At 34.2% G+C, this 19,852-nt stretch overlaps 3 protein-coding genes across 5 annotated transcripts; 1 reads left to right on the forward strand and 2 right to left on the reverse strand.

Annotated features, from left to right (window-relative positions):
• Positions 1 to 2,722: 2,722 nt before the first annotated feature.
• mod (modulo) lies at positions 2,723 to 4,400 on the reverse strand. Its single transcript, XM_073962976.1, has 4 exons — positions 4,193 to 4,400; positions 3,970 to 4,131; positions 3,134 to 3,904; positions 2,723 to 3,062 (listed from the first exon to the last, which is right to left on the reverse strand). The coding sequence occupies exons 1-4, from the start codon at positions 4,302 to 4,304 to the stop codon at positions 2,782 to 2,784; spliced, it is 1,326 nt and encodes a 441-aa protein (XP_073819077.1). The 5' UTR covers positions 4,305 to 4,400; the 3' UTR covers positions 2,723 to 2,781.
• A 6,829-nt stretch (positions 4,401 to 11,229) lies between these two features.
• On the forward strand, positions 11,230 to 17,610 carry LOC141390206 (spindle assembly abnormal protein 6 homolog). Of its 3 annotated transcripts, none has more exons than XM_073962975.1 (5): positions 11,230 to 11,522; positions 11,655 to 11,939; positions 13,110 to 13,408; positions 13,510 to 14,051; positions 17,479 to 17,610. In XM_073962975.1, exons 1-5 carry the CDS (start codon positions 11,334 to 11,336, stop codon positions 17,538 to 17,540), a joined length of 1,377 nt encoding a protein of 458 aa, XP_073819076.1. In that variant the 5' UTR covers positions 11,230 to 11,333; the 3' UTR covers positions 17,541 to 17,610. The 3 variants fall into 3 exon arrangements, with proteins under 3 accessions (XP_073819076.1, XP_073819075.1, XP_073819074.1); XM_073962974.1 differs by having other exon boundaries at positions 11,235 to 11,522; positions 11,583 to 11,939; positions 13,113 to 13,408; XM_073962973.1 differs by having other exon boundaries at positions 11,242 to 11,522; positions 11,583 to 11,939.
• On the reverse strand, positions 17,552 to 18,662 carry LOC141393712 (coiled-coil domain-containing protein 12-like). Its single transcript, XM_073967110.1, has 2 exons — positions 18,658 to 18,662; positions 17,552 to 17,952 (listed from the first exon to the last, which is right to left on the reverse strand). The coding sequence occupies exons 1-2, from the start codon at positions 18,660 to 18,662 to the stop codon at positions 17,613 to 17,615; spliced, it is 345 nt and encodes a 114-aa protein (XP_073823211.1). The 3' UTR covers positions 17,552 to 17,612.
• Positions 18,663 to 19,852: the final 1,190 nt, after the last annotated feature.

Raw genomic sequence — 19,852 nt, forward strand, 5'->3', positions numbered from 1 at the left:
TATACACGTCGATGAGCCTTTCGAGTGTTTTAAGCAGAAACGATGGGAGACTTATGGGTCTAAAGTCTTTAGCATTTTCGTGACTACGTTTTCCAGCTTTGGGTATGAAAACAACCTTTACCTGTCTCCAACTCGTAGCGACGTAGTTTAGGGATAGACATCTACTGTAGATGTGTTTTAACCAAAGGTAAATTATGCTCTCCGCGCTTTGAAGCATTTTTGGTATAATACCATCTGGCCCCGGAGATTTGTAGGGAGAGAAGCTGTTAATAGCCCATGTGACTTTACTCGGACTTATTATCTTTTCGGCTTCAATGTTGTCTTATTTATATCTGTATTGGTTTGCTCTTCGATGGTTCTATCCGTGCAACCGGGGAAGTGCGTCGTAAGAAGGATTTCAAGAGATTCTGCCGAGTTTTCTGACGAGGTACCGTTATTTCTCTTTATGTAGGTGGGATTAGAGTGACCCTTTGCCATAACTTTGCTTAGTCTGGCTGCACAGAATTCAATCCAGGATTGCTTTTTTGCCTTGGATATTGCTTTTTTGTATTCCTTAAGCTTATACTTATATGGCTGCCAGGATCCGGTTTGGTAGCTGTCGTTGAATGCTTTTCGTGATTGTTTTCTTAGCCTTGATAGCTCGGACGTGGATAATGTTTCTTTGAGCGGGTCAATGGGCATGAGACTTTAAAAGCTGTATCAAAGGATTTCTCTAGAATGGATACAGCCTTTTCTATATCTGCTGTGGTTTCATCTGCATGTGGAATATTTGGAAGTTTGTCTTTCAGAACCCTTTTGAACTTTTCCCAGTTCGTTCTTTTAGGATTGCGAAAACATTTAGTGGACGTTGCCTTTTCAGATATGTTGAATAGTATCCAATTGTGATCTGAGAGGACCTCTTATCGGATACTATCCAGTTATCTATTTCAATTTGTCGTCTGTCTGATACTAGCGTGAGATCGATGACCTCCTGCCTCCCCCCTAAAGTTCTCCGAGCTAGGAAATACAAAAGTTGGATTAGTACCTCTGTTGCATATTGTGAGGATGTTAGTATTTCAATTCAATTTATTTTCATAAATGGGAACCTAGCCCATAGGGCCAAGAGCGGTTCCAAAAGCTACAAAACATACACTACTCCAAAAGCTTAAAACTAACAATACATTAAATTTAATAGTCTTAAAATTCATTAACAGGATGTAATTAAAGAAAATATGAAGATCTGTTTAGTAAATCAGCTAAGCAATATTAAAAATAAGGAACATAAACAATCATAACAAAAATTTGTACTAGTCAAAAAATTATTAATCTTCAAAATCACTCCGATTGAAATATTCAAATAACTTCCTTTTATAACGGATTAAGGAGCCACTGAATGTCTTAAGATCTTGCGGTAAACCATTGAACACACGGGCAACCCGTACCAAAAAGGATTTTTCCAAAAAAGGGGTCAAACGCGGTATATGAATTTGTTTATTCCTCTCCGATCTACTAAAAACAAATAACTCTAAAACAGAGGAAGGGGCTTGGATTTGTATCACCTTAAAGAAAAACAACATGCACCTAATATTCAGAAAAGCATCAAACGAACTACCAAGAAATTTATATTTATGTATTTATGAAATCTAAAACTGACTCACCTCTGTCGTTTGTTTCAGTTCTAAGCATGCTATCTAGCCAGTTTATTAGGAAAGAGGGGACACTAAGTAATTCTAGAGAAGAATGAATGCATTCGAGTTTCACATTGTTAAAGGGCCCTCTATATCCAGAAAGTCTACCAGAGTGAAATTCGATTCATTCAGATTTTTCTCTATTCACCCTACGACACTATGTAGCGCTGTTTCTGTCGATTTCCCCTTAATGTAAACATGTTGTGAAATGCTTATAAGGTCTTGACCTATGAAAGTTCTTACTTCTAAATCTAATAAACTTCCTAAAGTCTTCAAAAGGAAGGAGGAGAGACTAATCGGTCTGTAGTCTTTCGGCAACGAGTGACTTGGTTTCCAGCTTTGGGAATATAGGTCACTGTTACCTCCTTCCATAACGCCGGAATGTGCGATAGTCGTAGACATGCCCTAAAAATCTTCTGAAGAATGATTATCAAGACAGCAGGTGCGATTTGAAGCATCGCTGGAATGATACCATCCGGTCCAGAAGACTTGTAGGGCTGAAAAGTACTAATCGCCCATGAGATTCTTAGTCCTGGTACCGTCATCCCGCTTGAGGTTAGGATCCTTTGAAATCAACTTACAGAATCTAGCTGCTGCACTAACACCCTCTATAGACCCACTAATGCTAATCCACGAATTTCTCTTAGCCTTCCTGATTTCACTTTTATACCTGTTGAAGCTCTCTCTCTCTCTCTCTATAGAGATCCCAATCAGCATCAACTTTAGTATTATTAGCTTTCCGGTATAATAAATGGTGAAAGCTCAATGAAATTTTACACAGAGTTAGCTGACAATATTGATGAAACTTTTTGTTAGATCATTCTCATATTTTGTTATAGTAATTACGAGTTATTTGAATTCAAATACAAAAGGTGCCGACTACTGGTACATGCCGGAGTTAGGAGCACTTACCCTATAAGGTCTTTTGCATTGTACTGTAGAGTAAACGAACACTCAAAATGTGGGATTGGGAAAAAATTTCCATGCGTTTAGAATAGGACTTATTGTAATTTCTTGTGCCACTGTCCATAGATAATACATAAGAAGACACTCAATTTTAAACACCAAAAAAAATTTTTTATTAAAATGGACTAAAGTTTAAAATTCACATGCATTATGATGACTTTGATCTCTTACTGCCAAATACACCATTGGACTGTTGAGAACGGCGTTTTGTGCCATTGTTATTTTTGGTTTTCAAAATAGTCTTCTTTCTGAAAGAGTGTGGTTCCAAAAATAGCATCTGTCCCTTCAGTATTGATTCGTTCAATAAGAAGGATTTACAATAACCATCAGAGTCTTTAAAATGGATAATTGCGAAACCCTTTTTTAGGATAACAGCAGATATATCTCCAGATTTTAAAAAGTGTTCTTTCAAATCTTCCTCCGTTACGTCTGAAACAAACCAAAAATGTGCATCTCGTATTTATTTTATATGAATTGTAGAAATGGATGTGCTACCTTACCTTTTGCAATATTGCTAACGAATATAGATGTCTTGGGTTTGTCGGGATTATATGTCTCTATATCTAAAGATAGACCCTTGATCGTCTTACCATTTAACTTGAACGCTTTCTCAACAGCTTCCTCATTCTTAAATGTAATAAAAGCTAATGTATTTTTCTTACATACAACGTCCATTGATTCTATTTCACCACACTTTGCAAATATAGACTCGAGCTTTTCACCTTCAACGCTTTCCAAATTTTGCGTGTTCTTCAACACAATTGTAAGAGAAGGGTCACGCTTGTTTATTTGGCTGCTGGAATCGGTGCTGCTTTCGAGGACACCAATTGTACTACCGTTTAGTATCGAGTTATGTAGTTTAAGGGCTTTCTGTACCATATCTTTTTCGGTAAATGTTACAAAAGCAAACGTTATGGAATTTTTCAAAACTACTTTTACTTCCTCAATATCACCACAAGAACTAAAATGTTCCCTTAGTTGTTCCTCCGTAGTTTCGCGCTTTAAAAACTTAACATAAACGCTACGTTCTCTACCGTTTTTCGAAGTAACTTCTTTTTGTTTTTTCTGTTTTTTTGAGGATACTTGTTTTCGTGTCACTACAATACTTGATCCATTCACAGTCTTTTTGTCTGCACTTAAGGCGGATGTTGCTGATTTTGAATTCTTGAAAGCTATGTTTGCCGTACAGTCAGCAGGGCCTTCTTGTATGTGTACTGTATCGATAGAGCCGTATTCCGCAAAAATTTCCACAATATCAACCAATTTGGTTTCTGAAATACATGGACAAATATGGATGATTAATTATTGATTATTAAAACATTTCGCTAGCACATACTTTTGGGCAGCTTGTTGACATGCACAATGCAATCAAGGGGCACATCCTCTGAGACAGGACCGACCTTCACTTTTGACGGTATAGTTGGTTCATCTTTTTCAATAGCACACTCCGTGGGTTCGTCGCTATCCTGGTCATGAGACTCACTGCCGCCATCACCTTCTATATTAGAGATTGTTTTTAATTTGATGAACAAACATCCTGTCAATATTTTACTATTTACCACATTCTTCCTCGTTCACAGATTCTTCAGCGTGTAAATCTTCCTCTTTCTTCTCAACTTTAGCATTGGCCTTGAATGTCTTTTTACTTTGTTTGCTATTTTTTTGTTTCATTTTTTTATTTTTACAGTGTTTTTTCTAACTATATATTCTAAATATTAAAACAAAGCGGACCGGTGTTGTGAGCTGTGGCACGTGTAAAAAATAGAGCTGGAAAATTATCGATATTTCAACATTAGATATTTTCGATATTTCCTAAAAAAAATCGATATTATCGTTAATTTGTCATCACTATTAATGGCTATATTACACCATATGCTTTTTCACATGTATGTTGTCACTCTGGGTCATGGTACAATTAGAAAGGTATATGCCTCAGCCCAGCTGATCGAATCTAAAACGTCAAAAAACTATGAATTCGCCATGAAAAATCAAAACAAAAAACCATATGATTCGGTAAGTAAGAGATAGCATGTGTTCACTTTATAGACAAACACAAGCGATAAAAAGAGACAACAAGAGATCATTTGGCGAAAATTTTGACATTTTACATTACAAAAAAAAAAAATTGCTTTGTTGTAGCAATTCGCCGATGCATCTACCTTTCTTATTGTACCATGCTCTGGGTATACCATGGTACAATAATACAGGTAGCATTATCATGCCAGCTGATGGTAACATAATGTGTCAACTGCATTGAATTGATGTCAAATTTTGTCACCTTATGTTACCAACAATTGCCGATGCGGCTACCTGTGTATTTGTACCATGGGGTATACTAATATTTGGCCTGTTCCTTTACCCTGCGTTTACAAATGCCAGTATTGGCAAGACAGTAGCAAAAATAAAAACCTTTTTCACAAATACATTTAAATTTTTTTAAATATGTATGTATAGAAAAAAGTATGAATGTATTGGTGAAAATGGTTTGTAACTTTGCTATTGTCTTGCCATTACCGTCTGTGTGTAAACGCCTAGTTACTTTTAAAAATGGTAACAGGGGCAGAAAATGGTAAAAGTGGCGAATTGCTCTCATATAAATTGTATGCTTTTTAAAGTAAAGGAACACTTTGCAGGTTAAAAATGGTAAGAAATGGTAACCTTAGGCAAGTAAAGGAACAGAGCAATTTATTTATTTATTCAATTTAACATGCATAATATGCCATTTAGATATGACACCATTAGCCGGATTTAGCCCACTATCAGGTTTTATTTGCTAAATCCAGCCAAAATCTACCAGATTTCCCATACAAAAATAAATCCTCCTATTGAGTGGATTTGTTTTAAATCTGGCATAAATCCTCGTATACAACTCTGTTTTTTGCAACATGTTGCTAGAAAATACAAAAAGTTGCAAGCTGGCACAAGAAACAAGGTAGATGCATCGGTGAATTGCTACACTAAAAATAATTTAAAATGTAAAAATTTGTAAACAAGGCAGAAAAATTAAATTTGTTTTGATGTACAAAGTTGATTTTAATCAACCAAGACTAATATTTATGATGTCTAAACGATAAAATAATTCGTTTATTTATTTTAGATGGGCAAACTGCGATAAAATAATTCTTTATTTGCTCTTTAGTTAGCATTAGTAGCATAATGTGCTAACATTTTTATTATTAAACAATACATTTGTAATTTGACGTATGTTTTTTGAGACGAAATCAATTTACAAAAAATTCTTTTGAAGTTTCACATTCGTTCAGATGGGCTGATGCATCTACCTTGGTAATTGTGCTATGAACCAAGATCAGCTGACTGCCATTTAAATCCTCCAAAATGTATATCTAAATGCAATGAGATTTGTACTGGATTTATTAAATCCAGTCGAGGATTTATGGTTAGTCTAAATGGGCTATAACAAAGCCAACAGGCCAATTAATGAAATACAAAATGCTTAAACCAGTGACTCACTACTCCAACAAAAGGACAAACGTCCAAAATAAATACAAAAGTAACGTAATGAAGAGAAAAAAAAACTTAAAATAAAGTACTATTAATTACTAAAAAATTAAAATTAAACGCGTATATCATAAATGAAAAACACAATGCATCACACAGTGGGGTACTACTCTAACAAAAGGACATATTCAGCATGTCCGAGGTAAGTAAATAAGGGAAATACTACAATCATTCTGAGATCAAAAAACTCGCTATAAAAAAAGCATTCCTACGTTCATCAATAAATGCAAACTGAAGCATACTATAGAACACAAATACACAAAATATGCATTCAAGCAGGGCTTGTGAAATGGTGAATAAGTCGTTTATAGAATGTGCTAGAGGAAATGCTAAAAATCTTGAGATCAGTGGGCAGCATGTTGTACAACCGTGCCACACTAACCAGGAACGAAACATCCATCAGATGGTGTACAACTGGGATTTGAATTTGATTGCGCCTAGATAACGAGCCAAACACAAATCCGTTTACTAAAAATAAGGGACATTGAAACTTCAGAACTTTAAAAAAACTCAGAAGCAAACGTGAATCAATGTAGGACTGAAAAGAACAGCCAAAAAACCTAACCACATAAGGTTCCATATGAGCACGGGGATTCAGCCTGAATACAAACCGCAAAACTCTGTTGACTGCTATAAGAATCAGATGCAGGTTACCCGAAGAAGTACCAGTATACACCTCAATACAGTATAGGAACACTGGCAAAACCAAGGCATGGGCCAAACGCTTCCTAACAAAAAACGGCAGGGCCAAATTCGTGGCATAAAGCGAACGCAGAGAAATATTAACCCGGGATATAACCATATTAAAATACAGACCAGTAGTGCGATTCCCTAAGACATTTTTGGAGTTACCGACAAAAATCGGTAGAAATAAAATGTTTGTAATTTCGGTAATTAACTATATTATTCGGCAAGTTAGCGACCGGTAAAAAGTAATCGCAAAGTTTTACCGATAGCAACAGTGGTGTCAATATTTATTTGAACTTTTCATTCATAATTTTGCGTTTTGATGTTACCGATTATTGTCGGTAACTCAAAAAACGAGTTAAAGCTGTTCTACACGGTATGTTTTTTATATATGTATTTGTGCATACCAACTGTCACGTTTTACAAATCTGAATTTTGTACACATGGTGTGAACCATACAGAAATTTCAATGCATGAAAGTGTTATGTGCATACGTATGTATATTTTTCGAATAGAACGCGCTCTATTCTCGTCTGTACAACCAAAGGTAAACAGCTGTTTTGTTTGTACGCGGAATAAATAAAGATAAGAACAGAAAACGATTGAAAAATAAAATTTTGCCGTGCAGAAGGAATTACATATGGGCGAAAAAAAGTGACAGTTGCTATGCATGAATATGTAAAAAACATACCGTGTAGAAACCCCATTAGAGAATAGACTTGTATAGTTCATGAACGAACTAGTTCAATTGAACGATTCATTGAAAAGAGCGTATGAACTAGATCAGTCGATATAGTTCATTATAGTTCAATAGTTCACTGAACTATAATCAGAGTCGGTGACCGTACGATCAACGAACGAACGATTCACTATCTAGTTCAACATGTCGTTCACAAATGCATGAAGTGACGCCGTCGTCTGAAAAAATGTTTCGGCAACATTTAGTAAGTAAAAAGACACCCCTATTTATTTCTATTTCGATGTACATTAGGAACATATATTTTTTGAGAAAAAAATATATCATTCGGAAAAAACCATTTCCCAGAAAGACTTCTTCATATCAATGATATGTAACCTCCTCCAAGTTCGAACGATAAGCCGCGCAGTAAATCCCCGCTTGTAGAAGCGATACAACGTTTGTTAATATGTGAGGTATTTTGTTAAAATTTAAAAAATAAAGCCCTAATAAACATGTGCTTCTTTGATTTCTAAAACGAAACATTGAAACAGCTTCTCCTTTTTCTATGAATTTCCAGCGACCCCAAACTTTTCTGCAAGAATTCTACTTTCTGCGAGAATTTGTGAATTTAGTGGAATGATGTGGAAACATAAAAATTGAAAATGTAACGAGTTTTCATTCATGTTTTCCAAAATATTCAACCAAATGTGAAAAATTATTAGTTTTTTAAATTCCAATAATTTATAGATATTTCATTGTTTTGTTTACAAATACAACTGGCAGTAACGTTACAAACAAAAACAAATTCCTTTGTGGTTGTTGTTCGAGTTGTATTTGTTGTAGTATTAACTTTACCTTATATTTGTTCTACCATGAATTTATACCTACATGCATTCAACCATCATAACATGTATGTAAAATGTATGTTTGTTACAAAAATTACACCTCTTACACTATTACGAAAAAATGCAACCTTACAAGTACGAAAATGGTGATGCATGCATCAAAAGTCGCAGCGTGTGTACAAGACCATACATGTGAAAAAGCTTATGGTGTAAGTCCCAATTTACATTAGGCGAGTTTACTTGCGGCAATTGTCAGTTTCTAGGTGAGAGAGGGTGCTGAGAGGCAAAGGGTTACCATATGCCTCACCTCTCTCTCCTACAAAATGACAATTGCCGCAAGTAAACTCGCCCAATGTAAATTGGGACTAATATAGCCATAAGCGGGGTACACAGTAGAGTAGAGCTGGCAAACCATCGATATTCCCAACATTAGATATTTTCGATATAGGCCCGTTATTACATCCTTTCTGTAGTTAAATATTGGCCGGTATCGGTCAGATAACCCATTTTTTATTCTTACATGTTTGCTTTAAGAATAAGTGTCAGATAAATTAAAAGGAACTTTGTGTTCCTTTTAAAATTTAAACTGCGCCCGAGAGTATGCTGCACCAAGAGCAAGAAAAAATTGTCAGCAAATTCAAATCAACCAATCAGGTTTGAGAAAACTTGAGGTATACAGATTTTTTTGCTTGATATTGCCATATTTTTACAAAATATAATATTTAGTTTAAATGGAAGATGTAATAACAAATCCATTGTAATGCGAACTTTATTCCTTACTTTTCTTAAAGTAAGGTATAACAAAAATGGACTTTAAAGACAATATGTAAAAACGGGCCATAATGTTTTAAAATATCGATTGCTATCGATATTATCGTTAGGTTGTCAACACCATTTTTATCATTTTGAGATAAAAATGGTGGAAATGTCAATGCTTTTCTTGACATTTTGCACAAGTAGTTCACAGAAATGTAGATGAGAATGAACAATTGCTTTTATTTTATAAAAATATTAAAAAATATACATTTTACTTTTCCGAAAAATGTGTACGTGTGACTACGTACTTTCTCACACACACACAACCGAAAAGCAGCGAAATTCCTATTTATTTCAATGAATTTTAGGTTGGGGGTTTTCGTTCCGATAATATCGATAGGCCAAAGTATCTATAGATATTTAATTTTTAAAAAATAATCGATTTTATCGATAGTGCCATCGATTTTTTGCCCACTATATTGCTTGCCCATGTGGCCGTTTATTAAAGGGGTGTTTACACTATCTATCAACGTCATATGAGCTGTCACTTCTTTTATCCAGTCGACATCCTTTATGTTTGTCAAAGTCCATACCACTTTAATTTTTGAGTTCACACTAGCATACAATTTCATATGACCACAAAATATACACAAATCACGCAAATAACACAATTTATATTGTTAAAAACTTTAATCGCACTCACATTTTCGTTTTCTTTGCCTATTTCCTTAATTTTTTGGTAAAATTGTTTTCTTTTAATAATTAATTTCTCAACTGCATACGAAAATACATGGGCGAATAGAGAGCTCTCTAAATGAAAAATTTACATATGAGTTGCCACATCTGTTTGATAAATTAAAATTTTCATAGTGGTCACACAATTGGTCTGTTCCTTTACTTTTGAAAATAGTAAAACCGGCAAAAGTAGTAAAAGTTGTAAACTGCTCCCATATGAATTGTACGGTGTCTAAAGTAAAGGAACGCTTTTCGAGTAAAAGGTGGTAAAACTTGAAGATTCTTGCACGTAAAGGAACAGAGCTAATTGGTCTGTTCCAGTACTGCACATTTCTACACATTTTTACTATTTTTTTCGATAACATAAAGGAAAAATCGGTTATCGGAGTAAAAATGTGTAGAAATGTGTAGTACGGGAACATACCAAATGTGTACAACATTCACAGGTAGCAAATTTGACATCTCATATGATATTCATAGATAGTGTAAACACCTCTTTAAGTGGGTACACACGATTAGTTTTGACTATCAGTTTTGCTCAAATAATCGGTTGCTTGCCAGTGTGGCCGTTCATTTTTGTCAGTCATCAGGCAACCACCAAATATTTTGTGGTTGCTGGACAGTTTTACATTTATCGATATTTCCGAAATATCGACGTCAAAATTGATCGTGTGTACCCCTCCATTCATTTGGCGGAAATGTCTATTCTTTTGTTGACATTTTGCACAAGTAGTTCACAGAAATATAAATGGGAAAAAACACTTGCTTTTATTGTATAAAAATACAACAAAAAACTGTTTACTTTTCTTTAAAAATTGTTGGCCTGTTCCCGTACTTTATAAAGTGTTAAAAGTCGTAAACGATTTTCATATAAATTTTGTGTACGGTAACGCAAAATGTGCTTGTATTACTATGTTTACATTAACGAAATCCATTCGATTTCATCTGTCAATTCCATTGTGTATACGTCAAATGAAAACTCATCTGAAATCGATAGGATTTCATTTGACGTTTGAGCAATGGAATTGACAGTTGAAATCAAGTGGATTTCGTAAATGTAAACATAGTATATGTGAGAATACGGGCTTACTTTCTCGCATCCACAAAACCGAAATACCGCGAAATTTATATTTATTTCAACGAATTTTAGGTTAGTGGTTTTTAATCCGATAATATCGATAGACAAAACTATCTGTCGATATTGATTTTTTAAAAAATAATCGATATTATCGATAGTGGCATCGATTTTTGCCAGCTCTAATTTAATATGAGTTTTCATTTGACGTATACGCAAAGGAATTGACAGTTGAAATCGAGTTGATTTCGTAAATGTAAACCAAGCATAATATCGGTAATTGCGCCATGTTCTTTCATAAATCGAAAGTGGACTTTTCGATTACAACTTTGGTTTGCTAATACAAGTAGTCGACTAGTCGATAGTTGTTGATTAATTAGTAGTTGTTTGGTTAAATTTTAAAAATGTTCCAAAACTCATATTTACCGCGGAAGATTGCGGAAGACTTCGATTGTTTCGTTAACGTTAATAATAGCAAAAACATTGAATGTGTAATACCAACGGAAGAGGTAATGGTCACATTCCGTGGCGATTCCCAACAAAAAAGGCTTTGCTATGTTTTTGCGGAAAAGATTGATTTCAAGGAATTGATTGTAAGAAGAAACAAGTCATACATTTAAAATGATACTAATATTTGTACTGATTTCATATAGCAATTGCGATTGACGGAAAAAGGCGACCAGCGGAAAATGTACATTAGCACAGTTGATAGTAATTCTTTCCAGGAATTGAAACAGGACCAATCCTTGCATGTCAGTTTTACGGGTTTTGTGGAGAACGTTGTGCATTTGCTGAAGGAGTGCCATGCAGGGAAATTGGAATTGAACTTACTTGGGCCACAGAAGGAGAAACGAATAATAAATATCAGCGATGATACCATGGACGACTTTCAAATTCAATTTGTGGAAAAGAGATCATTTAAAAATTTAGTTCATCTGAGCTTGCCGTGTCGCAGAGCACCACTTAATGTTGTCTTATTTTACATGAACAATATTTTGGAAGCAATACAGGTAATAAATTGCACAGTACAATGCAACACAAGTCACACATTGCAAAAAAATGGAATACTCTCCCAGGTAAGGTAGATCTTTCTACCTGATTACAAAAATATAAAGATCGTTAGGGGTAGTCTATACTTCCAGAAATATGAACCTTTGAAGTTCCGTTCGAATATTCCGTTGTGTGAAGGGGTGCTGCTCGGATAAAATTACAATTTATGAAGGAATTTCGGCTTAAGACGGGCTTACACGCGCACGCCCGATTCTTCTGAAATTTTTTACCACAGGTAGGTCTCGTTGCCCTGATGTAGTCCATACTTCCCGAGATATAGGCCTTTAAAGTTCCAAAAATATGCAGCTGAAGGCCGTCTAATTTGAGAAAAATTAATAATATAAAATAAAGTTTTGTTTCCATTCCCTAGATTTCACTTGTCCATAGGTGAAAGTCTTAAATCCACGGCCGAAGGCCGTCTATTTAGAAAAAATTAATTTAAAAGAAAATTTTGAGAAACATTTATAATTTAAAATAAATTTTTGTTCCCGTTCCCTAGATTTGCCCCTGTCCATAGGAAAAGAAAATTTGGAAATTTAATGGCCTATATCTCGGGAAGTATGGACTACATCTAGACGATATATATATTTTTGTGTTCAGGGCAACGAGACCTACCTGTGGTAAAAATTTCAAAAAAAAAAAAAAAAACGGGTGTGCGATCGTATTCCCTTCTTGTTCCGGAATTTCTAAATCCCGAAGGCCAGCCGTAAATAATTTACAGTTTCAAACAAAAATCAGCGGGAGAGTATTCAATTTGTACCCATACATTTCTAATTTTATGTCATTTTTCAACTTGGATGTTCTGCTAAAGAGTATATAATGACTGTGGATAATATAGAAAAATGGTATCTTTTTTACATTTATCGACTAAGAGATAGTTGTGCATCTAGCTATCACCGGAAAGTTTGGGCTTCTCGAGATATGGGAGGTGTCTGGTCTTTGATATTTGACCATTAACATGGTGGCCAATGGTCAAATAGAGTTATTGGAAAAGACGATAAGCTGTACAAAATGTATGATTTTTCAAATGTTGATAGTAATGACAAATATCGCTGACTCTATTTGGTATATTCATATAAAGTAACCTGCAAACCAAAGAATAAATTTGTCTCATTTGGTTTTATTTCCAGAAGAAGTTGTTACTTCAGGAGCAAGGCAACCAGCAACTGCAAAACGAACTACTCACTAGAAATCAAAAAATTGAAATAATGGAAGAGGAATGTAAAAAGCTCAGAGAAAATATTTTTGAAACTGCCCGGAATACAAATCAGAAGCACGCCGAGGAAATTCATCAATTACAGGAAAAACTAAGGACATGTAGCGAACTGCGACAGCAAGATAACGAAAAAAGTCGTAACGCATTGTTATCCCTTCAAAAACAAATGGACAAAATTGTTCTGGAAAAACAATCTATACAAAATGAAAGGCTGTAAGTCAACTAATCATTGCACATAACGAAAAATTTATTGCAAGTCCTATTTTTTATATACGTACATACATACATATGTATATTTAACATTTGGTTAATAGGCAGGACCAAAAACGCACCGACATGTTGAACGACGATTTAAACGAAATGAGGGCGAAATATACAAACATTAAGGAGCTAAATGAAAAACTACAACAGGAAACATCGTCACTAAAGAATAGTGAGCGTAAGCATGAAATGCATTTACAAGATTACAAAAAAGAAATCAACGACCTGAAGGAATCTCTAAAAAAATATGAGAAAAGCAAGGCTGAATTGATGGCTGAACTGGAGGCTGAAAAGAAAATAAGCCATACAAAAAGACAAGCCTTGGAAATAGCCACGGAGGAAATTTCTAAAGCCAATCAAATTATTTTGAAGCAAAGTCAAGAATTAAATAAGCTGAAGAAAGCAATAAACTGGCGTACCGAAGTTGCTTTACAACAAGAACAAGCTATAACGGCGAAAAATGTCCAAATTAAAGAGAAAGACGATCAAATAGCATTCCTTAAACAAACGGTAGATGTTTTGAGGACAGAAATACCCAAAGAGCTGGACTCGATGAGGAAATATGCGACAGCGTTGGATGCAAAGTACTCTAAACGTATGTACAAAATAAAAGTTCTTTAGAAAAGAGGGATAAATACACATGTATTGATCTGTTGTGGAAGCCACGTATTTAGTCGACTCAACAAAATGCTGGACATATTTTCTGAGTATAATAACTACATACTTTTTTCTATACGCGGCATCGACACGAGACATTCGTGTCTCCCACGGGATAGATCGTCATTGTATCTTAAGAACAAATTCGAGTAAAAAAGTTTTTTTTATTTTATTTTGTTAATGGGGGACTTTCAGAAAACCGAAAAAAAAACGATTGGTCTATTTTAAAGTATAAGTAGTATAGATACGGTGACCAATATTTTTGGATGAAAAAAGAGTACATGTACACGTTGATGAAAAGTTACTGATCAAAAAGAGGACGGGAATTTTATGATATTTTAACAAAAAATTCTACTAACTTTAAGGGGTTATAGCCAATTGCAAATTTAAAAAATAGAAATATTTTATTTGATGTTTTTAGAGTAGAGGTAGAATAGCATATGTTGTCCGAGCCGATCGGACAAAAATTGCCTGAGATATGAGGTTATTTGTATTATACTTGTTCTGTATTATACATAGGAATGTTTACCTGATGGGAAATTCAATTCCTTCATATATTTTAAGTATTTTTATGGGTCTGGCATTGTAATGGCATTGAAAGTCGAATGAATTTCGTTACCCTCTAAAAGGGTCCAATACCAGCTTAATTCACTACTTACCTATGAATGAAAAAAAAACTTCAAACGCATTTTTGAAAGCTCGAAAACGGATGATCCGATCATCATAAGATTTTTTAGGATTATTATAAATACAAAATTTTGTCCTTAAGCGAGAACTTTTTTAAATTTTTTGACAGATTTGTAGCGAAAAACTATCCAAAATCGAAATTTTGACTTTGACAGTTCACCTAAAAAATGGTGAATATTTTTTAATTCCGTTTTTCTTAAGGACAAGATTATTTGGTTTTTAATGAACCCACAAAAATATTTTCTGATAGGTTTATTCGTTTTTAAGCTACAGTGGGCACCGCAAACTGCTTCAGTAAAAACAGTGTTTCGTAGGCGGGCATTTGTCAGAAAACACTTCAATATTTTTCCAACGAAACAATTCGAAATTAGTTCAAGGTGTGACCTTTCAGATAAAAATAATCTCCTAACAAAAGTTTGGTAGAATTTATTAAAAAAGTCATAAAAAATTGCATTCACATGTATTCTGAAACAATTCAAAAATAGAGGACATAGAGTACGTCCACTTAAAATAGAGGACAAATAGAGTACGTTAAAAAACTAAAGTACGCACGCCTAAAATAGAGTACTGTACTCTATAATAGAGTACGGTTGGTCACCGTAAGTATAGAATATGTTGTATAACAATCCATCGGACCAAAATTGACTGAGATATGAGTATTGGAAGGGAAAAATTCATTGTGATTTGTATGTAGCATAGAAACTTAAAACGCGTTTTTCTTGAAATGATTTTTTGGAAACGGTACAACTTTTGCTCAAAAACTAATGAACCGATTGTCATATAATTTTGTGAACTCATCAAGGACATCATAAACTTGTCCGTCATCGATCGATTTTATTTAAAAATTTTTTTTTGTCCGTTTAATGACCAGACAATGTCAGGTGTTGAAGCCAAAAATTGAAATTTTAATTTTTTGGGTCCACCATTTCCATAAATCGTAAAAAGACGAAGCCATGATACAATAAGAAGGTAGCAGCAACTGCCGTTTTTGGTAACATAAAGGCTTTACCTAATTAGTTGCGTGTTTCAAATTGTATTTCAAATTGACAACAAAAACAAATACATGTATTTTTTTTTTTGTTTTTTTTTTGTTTTTTTTTTGTTTTTTTTTTTTTTTTTTTTTTTTGAACGCACACGCAACCTGCAGTTAATTAGGTAAAGCCATAAGATGTCAAAATTTGACATAAATTCAATGCAATTGACACATTAAGGCCCCCACTCATTAGTCAGTCTGACTGCCAGCATTTATGGTAATATGTGCAAATTTTTGAAATTTTGAGAATGTATGTGTGAGTTTTCCAAAACTGATGAAAAATGAACCCCCATCAGTCTGGGTGAATTGTGTTTATTTTCAAATTGTCAATAAATAATTTTGAAAAACAGAAAATAATGTTGGTGTTGGAACACAAAAAACGTAGAATTCATTCATTTTTGGAGGAGAAATTATAGATTTTTAGGCTTGACTGATTCGTGATTCGTGGTTCGTGCTATACACTTGTCAGTCACACATACAGAAAGTCCCAATTTACATTAGGTGAGTTTACTTGCGGCAATTGTCAGTTTGTGGGTCAGAGAGGGTGTTGAGAGGCAAAGGGTTACCATATACCTCACCTCTCTCTCCATCAAACTGACAATTGCCGCAAGTAAACTCGCCTAAAGGCCCCCACTCATTTATCAGTCTGTGCCGTCAGTCCGATGAACCCTTTCGGTATGTGTGACTGACAAGTGTGTGGCACAATCCATCAGTCAAGTCTAAAAATCTTGTGTTTCTCCTCCAAAAATTAATTAATTCAACGTTTTTTGTGTTCCTACACCAACATTATTTTCTGTTTTTCAAAATTGTTTATTGGCAATTTGAAAATAAACACAATTCACCCAGACTGATGGGGGTTCATTTCGAAATCAAAACTATTTTGATTTTCATCAGTCTTCAAAAACTCACATATACATTCTCAAAATTTCAAAAATTTACACATACTACCATAAATGCTGGCAGTCAGACTGACTAATGAGTGGGGGCCTTAATGTAAATTGGGACAAAGGGTTGGTTCATCGGACTGACGGCACAGACTGATAAATGAGTGGAGGCCTTTATGTTACCATCAGCTGGGCTCATAATGCTGCCTTCTTATTGTATCATGGACGAAGCAAATATTTGTGGCAACACTGACATTGTCAAAAAAGAAACATGTCATTTGACTGCGTTTATGTAAAATTTGGTTATTTAAAATAAATTTATTATATTAAATACATACCATACATACATACAGTTGTAACGTAGGAACAATTCATTAGTGTACATCTGAAATATGTATGTTACAAAGTCTAAAAGTTGCATTGTGTTGGTACGTTTCAGAAATCAGCCATACTTATTTCGGTTTATCTTTTCCGTTAAGGCCATCTTAGGGATCTATTACGGATAGCAACCCAACTCCAACAAATCTAATTATAGAAATTTCCATTTCCGGATTAAAATTCATATTTTTTACAAATAAATGAATAGCTGAAGGTTCAAAACACTGTAAAATTCAGACAAAAATTTCTGCCGTTGCACTTATTTTACTAGTAAGATTTTCTGTTCTGGCAACGTAATTACAGTTGAGTTACTATCCATTATCGGTCCCTTAAAGTCAATGTTAGAGGTCATCGATATGAATATTTTTTGTTTTTTTTTTCAGAAATCGCTTCCATGCAATCTAAAATAAAACCACTTGGTGCGGAACAGAAAAATATTGGATAAATTTGAAATAATTTCAATTGCTAATACATATTTATTATTTATAGTTTTTAATAAATTTAAAATAAAAATATTTTACACCTTTGTATTTCCTATGTGAGATGTGGCGACATTTACAGCTTGAAAAATGTCTTGACCGTCTTGGTTACTTTTCAGTCGTTCTCTTATTAACTCCGCTATTGCCTTCTGAGTCCTCCGATCCAGACGTTCCAATTTCTTCGCAACGTCCCGTTTTAAATCCCAATCTGGTTTACGTGGAGCCAAATTGTCTATATCTATATCCTCTACAACAGCAGCATTCTGAAGCAAACTCAATTGCTCTTCGACGGCGTTTTCTATATCTCCCGATGGTTTTTGTGGAATAATCTCACCTACTGTATTTTCATTTTGTGGTTTGTAACTTCTAAACACCGGTCTGAAAAAATATAGTAATGGTTTGTTAGAACATTGGTAGCGTTTTTAAATATTACAATTTTATGTTTAAAAAAAATCTGGATATTCCATCGTTGATGTTTTAATTTTTTTAAACAACTAATGCACAAACCAAATATGTTTGTTGTGATGCTTTCTTTGAATATCAACTGCTCATAATAGTGGAGAGGGTTTGTCTTTTTTGCAAACACGGGTTGTTCGGGTTACATAGGGATACCTAAAAAACCTTCTCAATTAGATTTTTTTGGTCGCTCTTATAATTCCAGCGGGCGATATGCTATTGAAAGATAATTTGGGGAAGCATATCCACAAAAAAAAGGAACTGAAGGTCTGTGGCGAGGTCGGCAACTATAGTCTTTGCTGCCGCCTTACTCCTTGGCTAACAATCCCAAAATTTATCCAGTAATAATAAATTAAAACAACAGCGATGGGAATAATGTCTGCATGTTTAAAAAATGGTTATATATGGTATGGTACTATACCAATTTTTATTACATATATTATACCTGAACACAGATTTCTTTTGCAAGAAATAGCAGTCCAAAAACAGTTCTTATAAAATTGTTGGTCACACACTTTACTTAGGCTGATTTCCTTAACGTCAGTTGCTTTGTTAATGTCTTCTGCATTCTATTCCATAATGTTTTAAAATATCGATTGCTATCGATATTATCGTTAGGTTGTCAACACCATTTTTATCATTTTGAGATAAAAATGGTGGAAATGTCAATGCTTTTCTTGACATTTTGCACAAGTAGTTCACAGAAATGTAGATGAGAATGAACAATTGCTTTTATTTTATAAAAATATTAAAAAATATACATTTTACTTTTCCGAAAAATGTGTACGTGTGACTACGTACTTTCTCACACACACACAACCGAAAAGCAGCGAAATTCCTATTTATTTCAATGAATTTTAGGTTGGGGGTTTTCGTTCCGATAATATCGATAGGCCAAAGTATCTATAGATATTTAATTTTTAAAAAATAATCGATTTTATCGATAGTGCCATCGATTTTTTGCCCACTATATTGCTTGCCCATGTGGCCGTTTATTAAAGGGGTGTTTACACTATCTATCAACGTCATATGAGCTGTCACTTCTTTTATCCAGTCGACATCCTTTATGTTTGTCAAAGTCCATACCACTTTAATTTTTGAGTTCACACTAGCATACAATTTCATATGACCACAAAATATACACAAATCACGCAAATAACACAATTTATATTGTTAAAAACTTTAATCGCACTCACATTTTCGTTTTCTTTGCCTATTTCCTTAATTTTTTGGTAAAATTGTTTTCTTTTAATAATTAATTTCTCAACTGCATACGAAAATACATGGGCGAATAGAGAGCTCTCTAAATGAAAAATTTACATATGAGTTGCCACATCTGTTTGATAAATTAAAATTTTCATAGTGGTCACACAATTGGTCTGTTCCTTTACTTTTGAAAATAGTAAAACCGGCAAAAGTAGTAAAAGTTGTAAACTGCTCCCATATGAATTGTACGGTGTCTAAAGTAAAGGAACGCTTTTCGAGTAAAAGGTGGTAAAACTTGAAGATTCTTGCACGTAAAGGAACAGAGCTAATTGGTCTGTTCCAGTACTGCACATTTCTACACATTTTTACTATTTTTTTCGATAACATAAAGGAAAAATCGGTTATCGGAGTAAAAATGTGTAGAAATGTGTAGTACGGGAACATACCAAATGTGTACAACATTCACAGGTAGCAAATTTGACATCTCATATGATATTCATAGATAGTGTAAACACCTCTTTAAGTGGGTACACACGATTAGTTTTGACTATCAGTTTTGCTCAAATAATCGGTTGCTTGCCAGTGTGGCCGTTCATTTTTGTCAGTCATCAGGCAA

This window comes from Musca autumnalis, unplaced genomic scaffold, assembly GCF_047663935.1.
Source record: "Musca autumnalis isolate F117 unplaced genomic scaffold, ASM4766393v1 scaffold_1, whole genome shotgun sequence".
In the NCBI taxonomy this organism is placed as follows: domain Eukaryota; kingdom Metazoa; phylum Arthropoda; class Insecta; order Diptera; family Muscidae; genus Musca; species Musca autumnalis.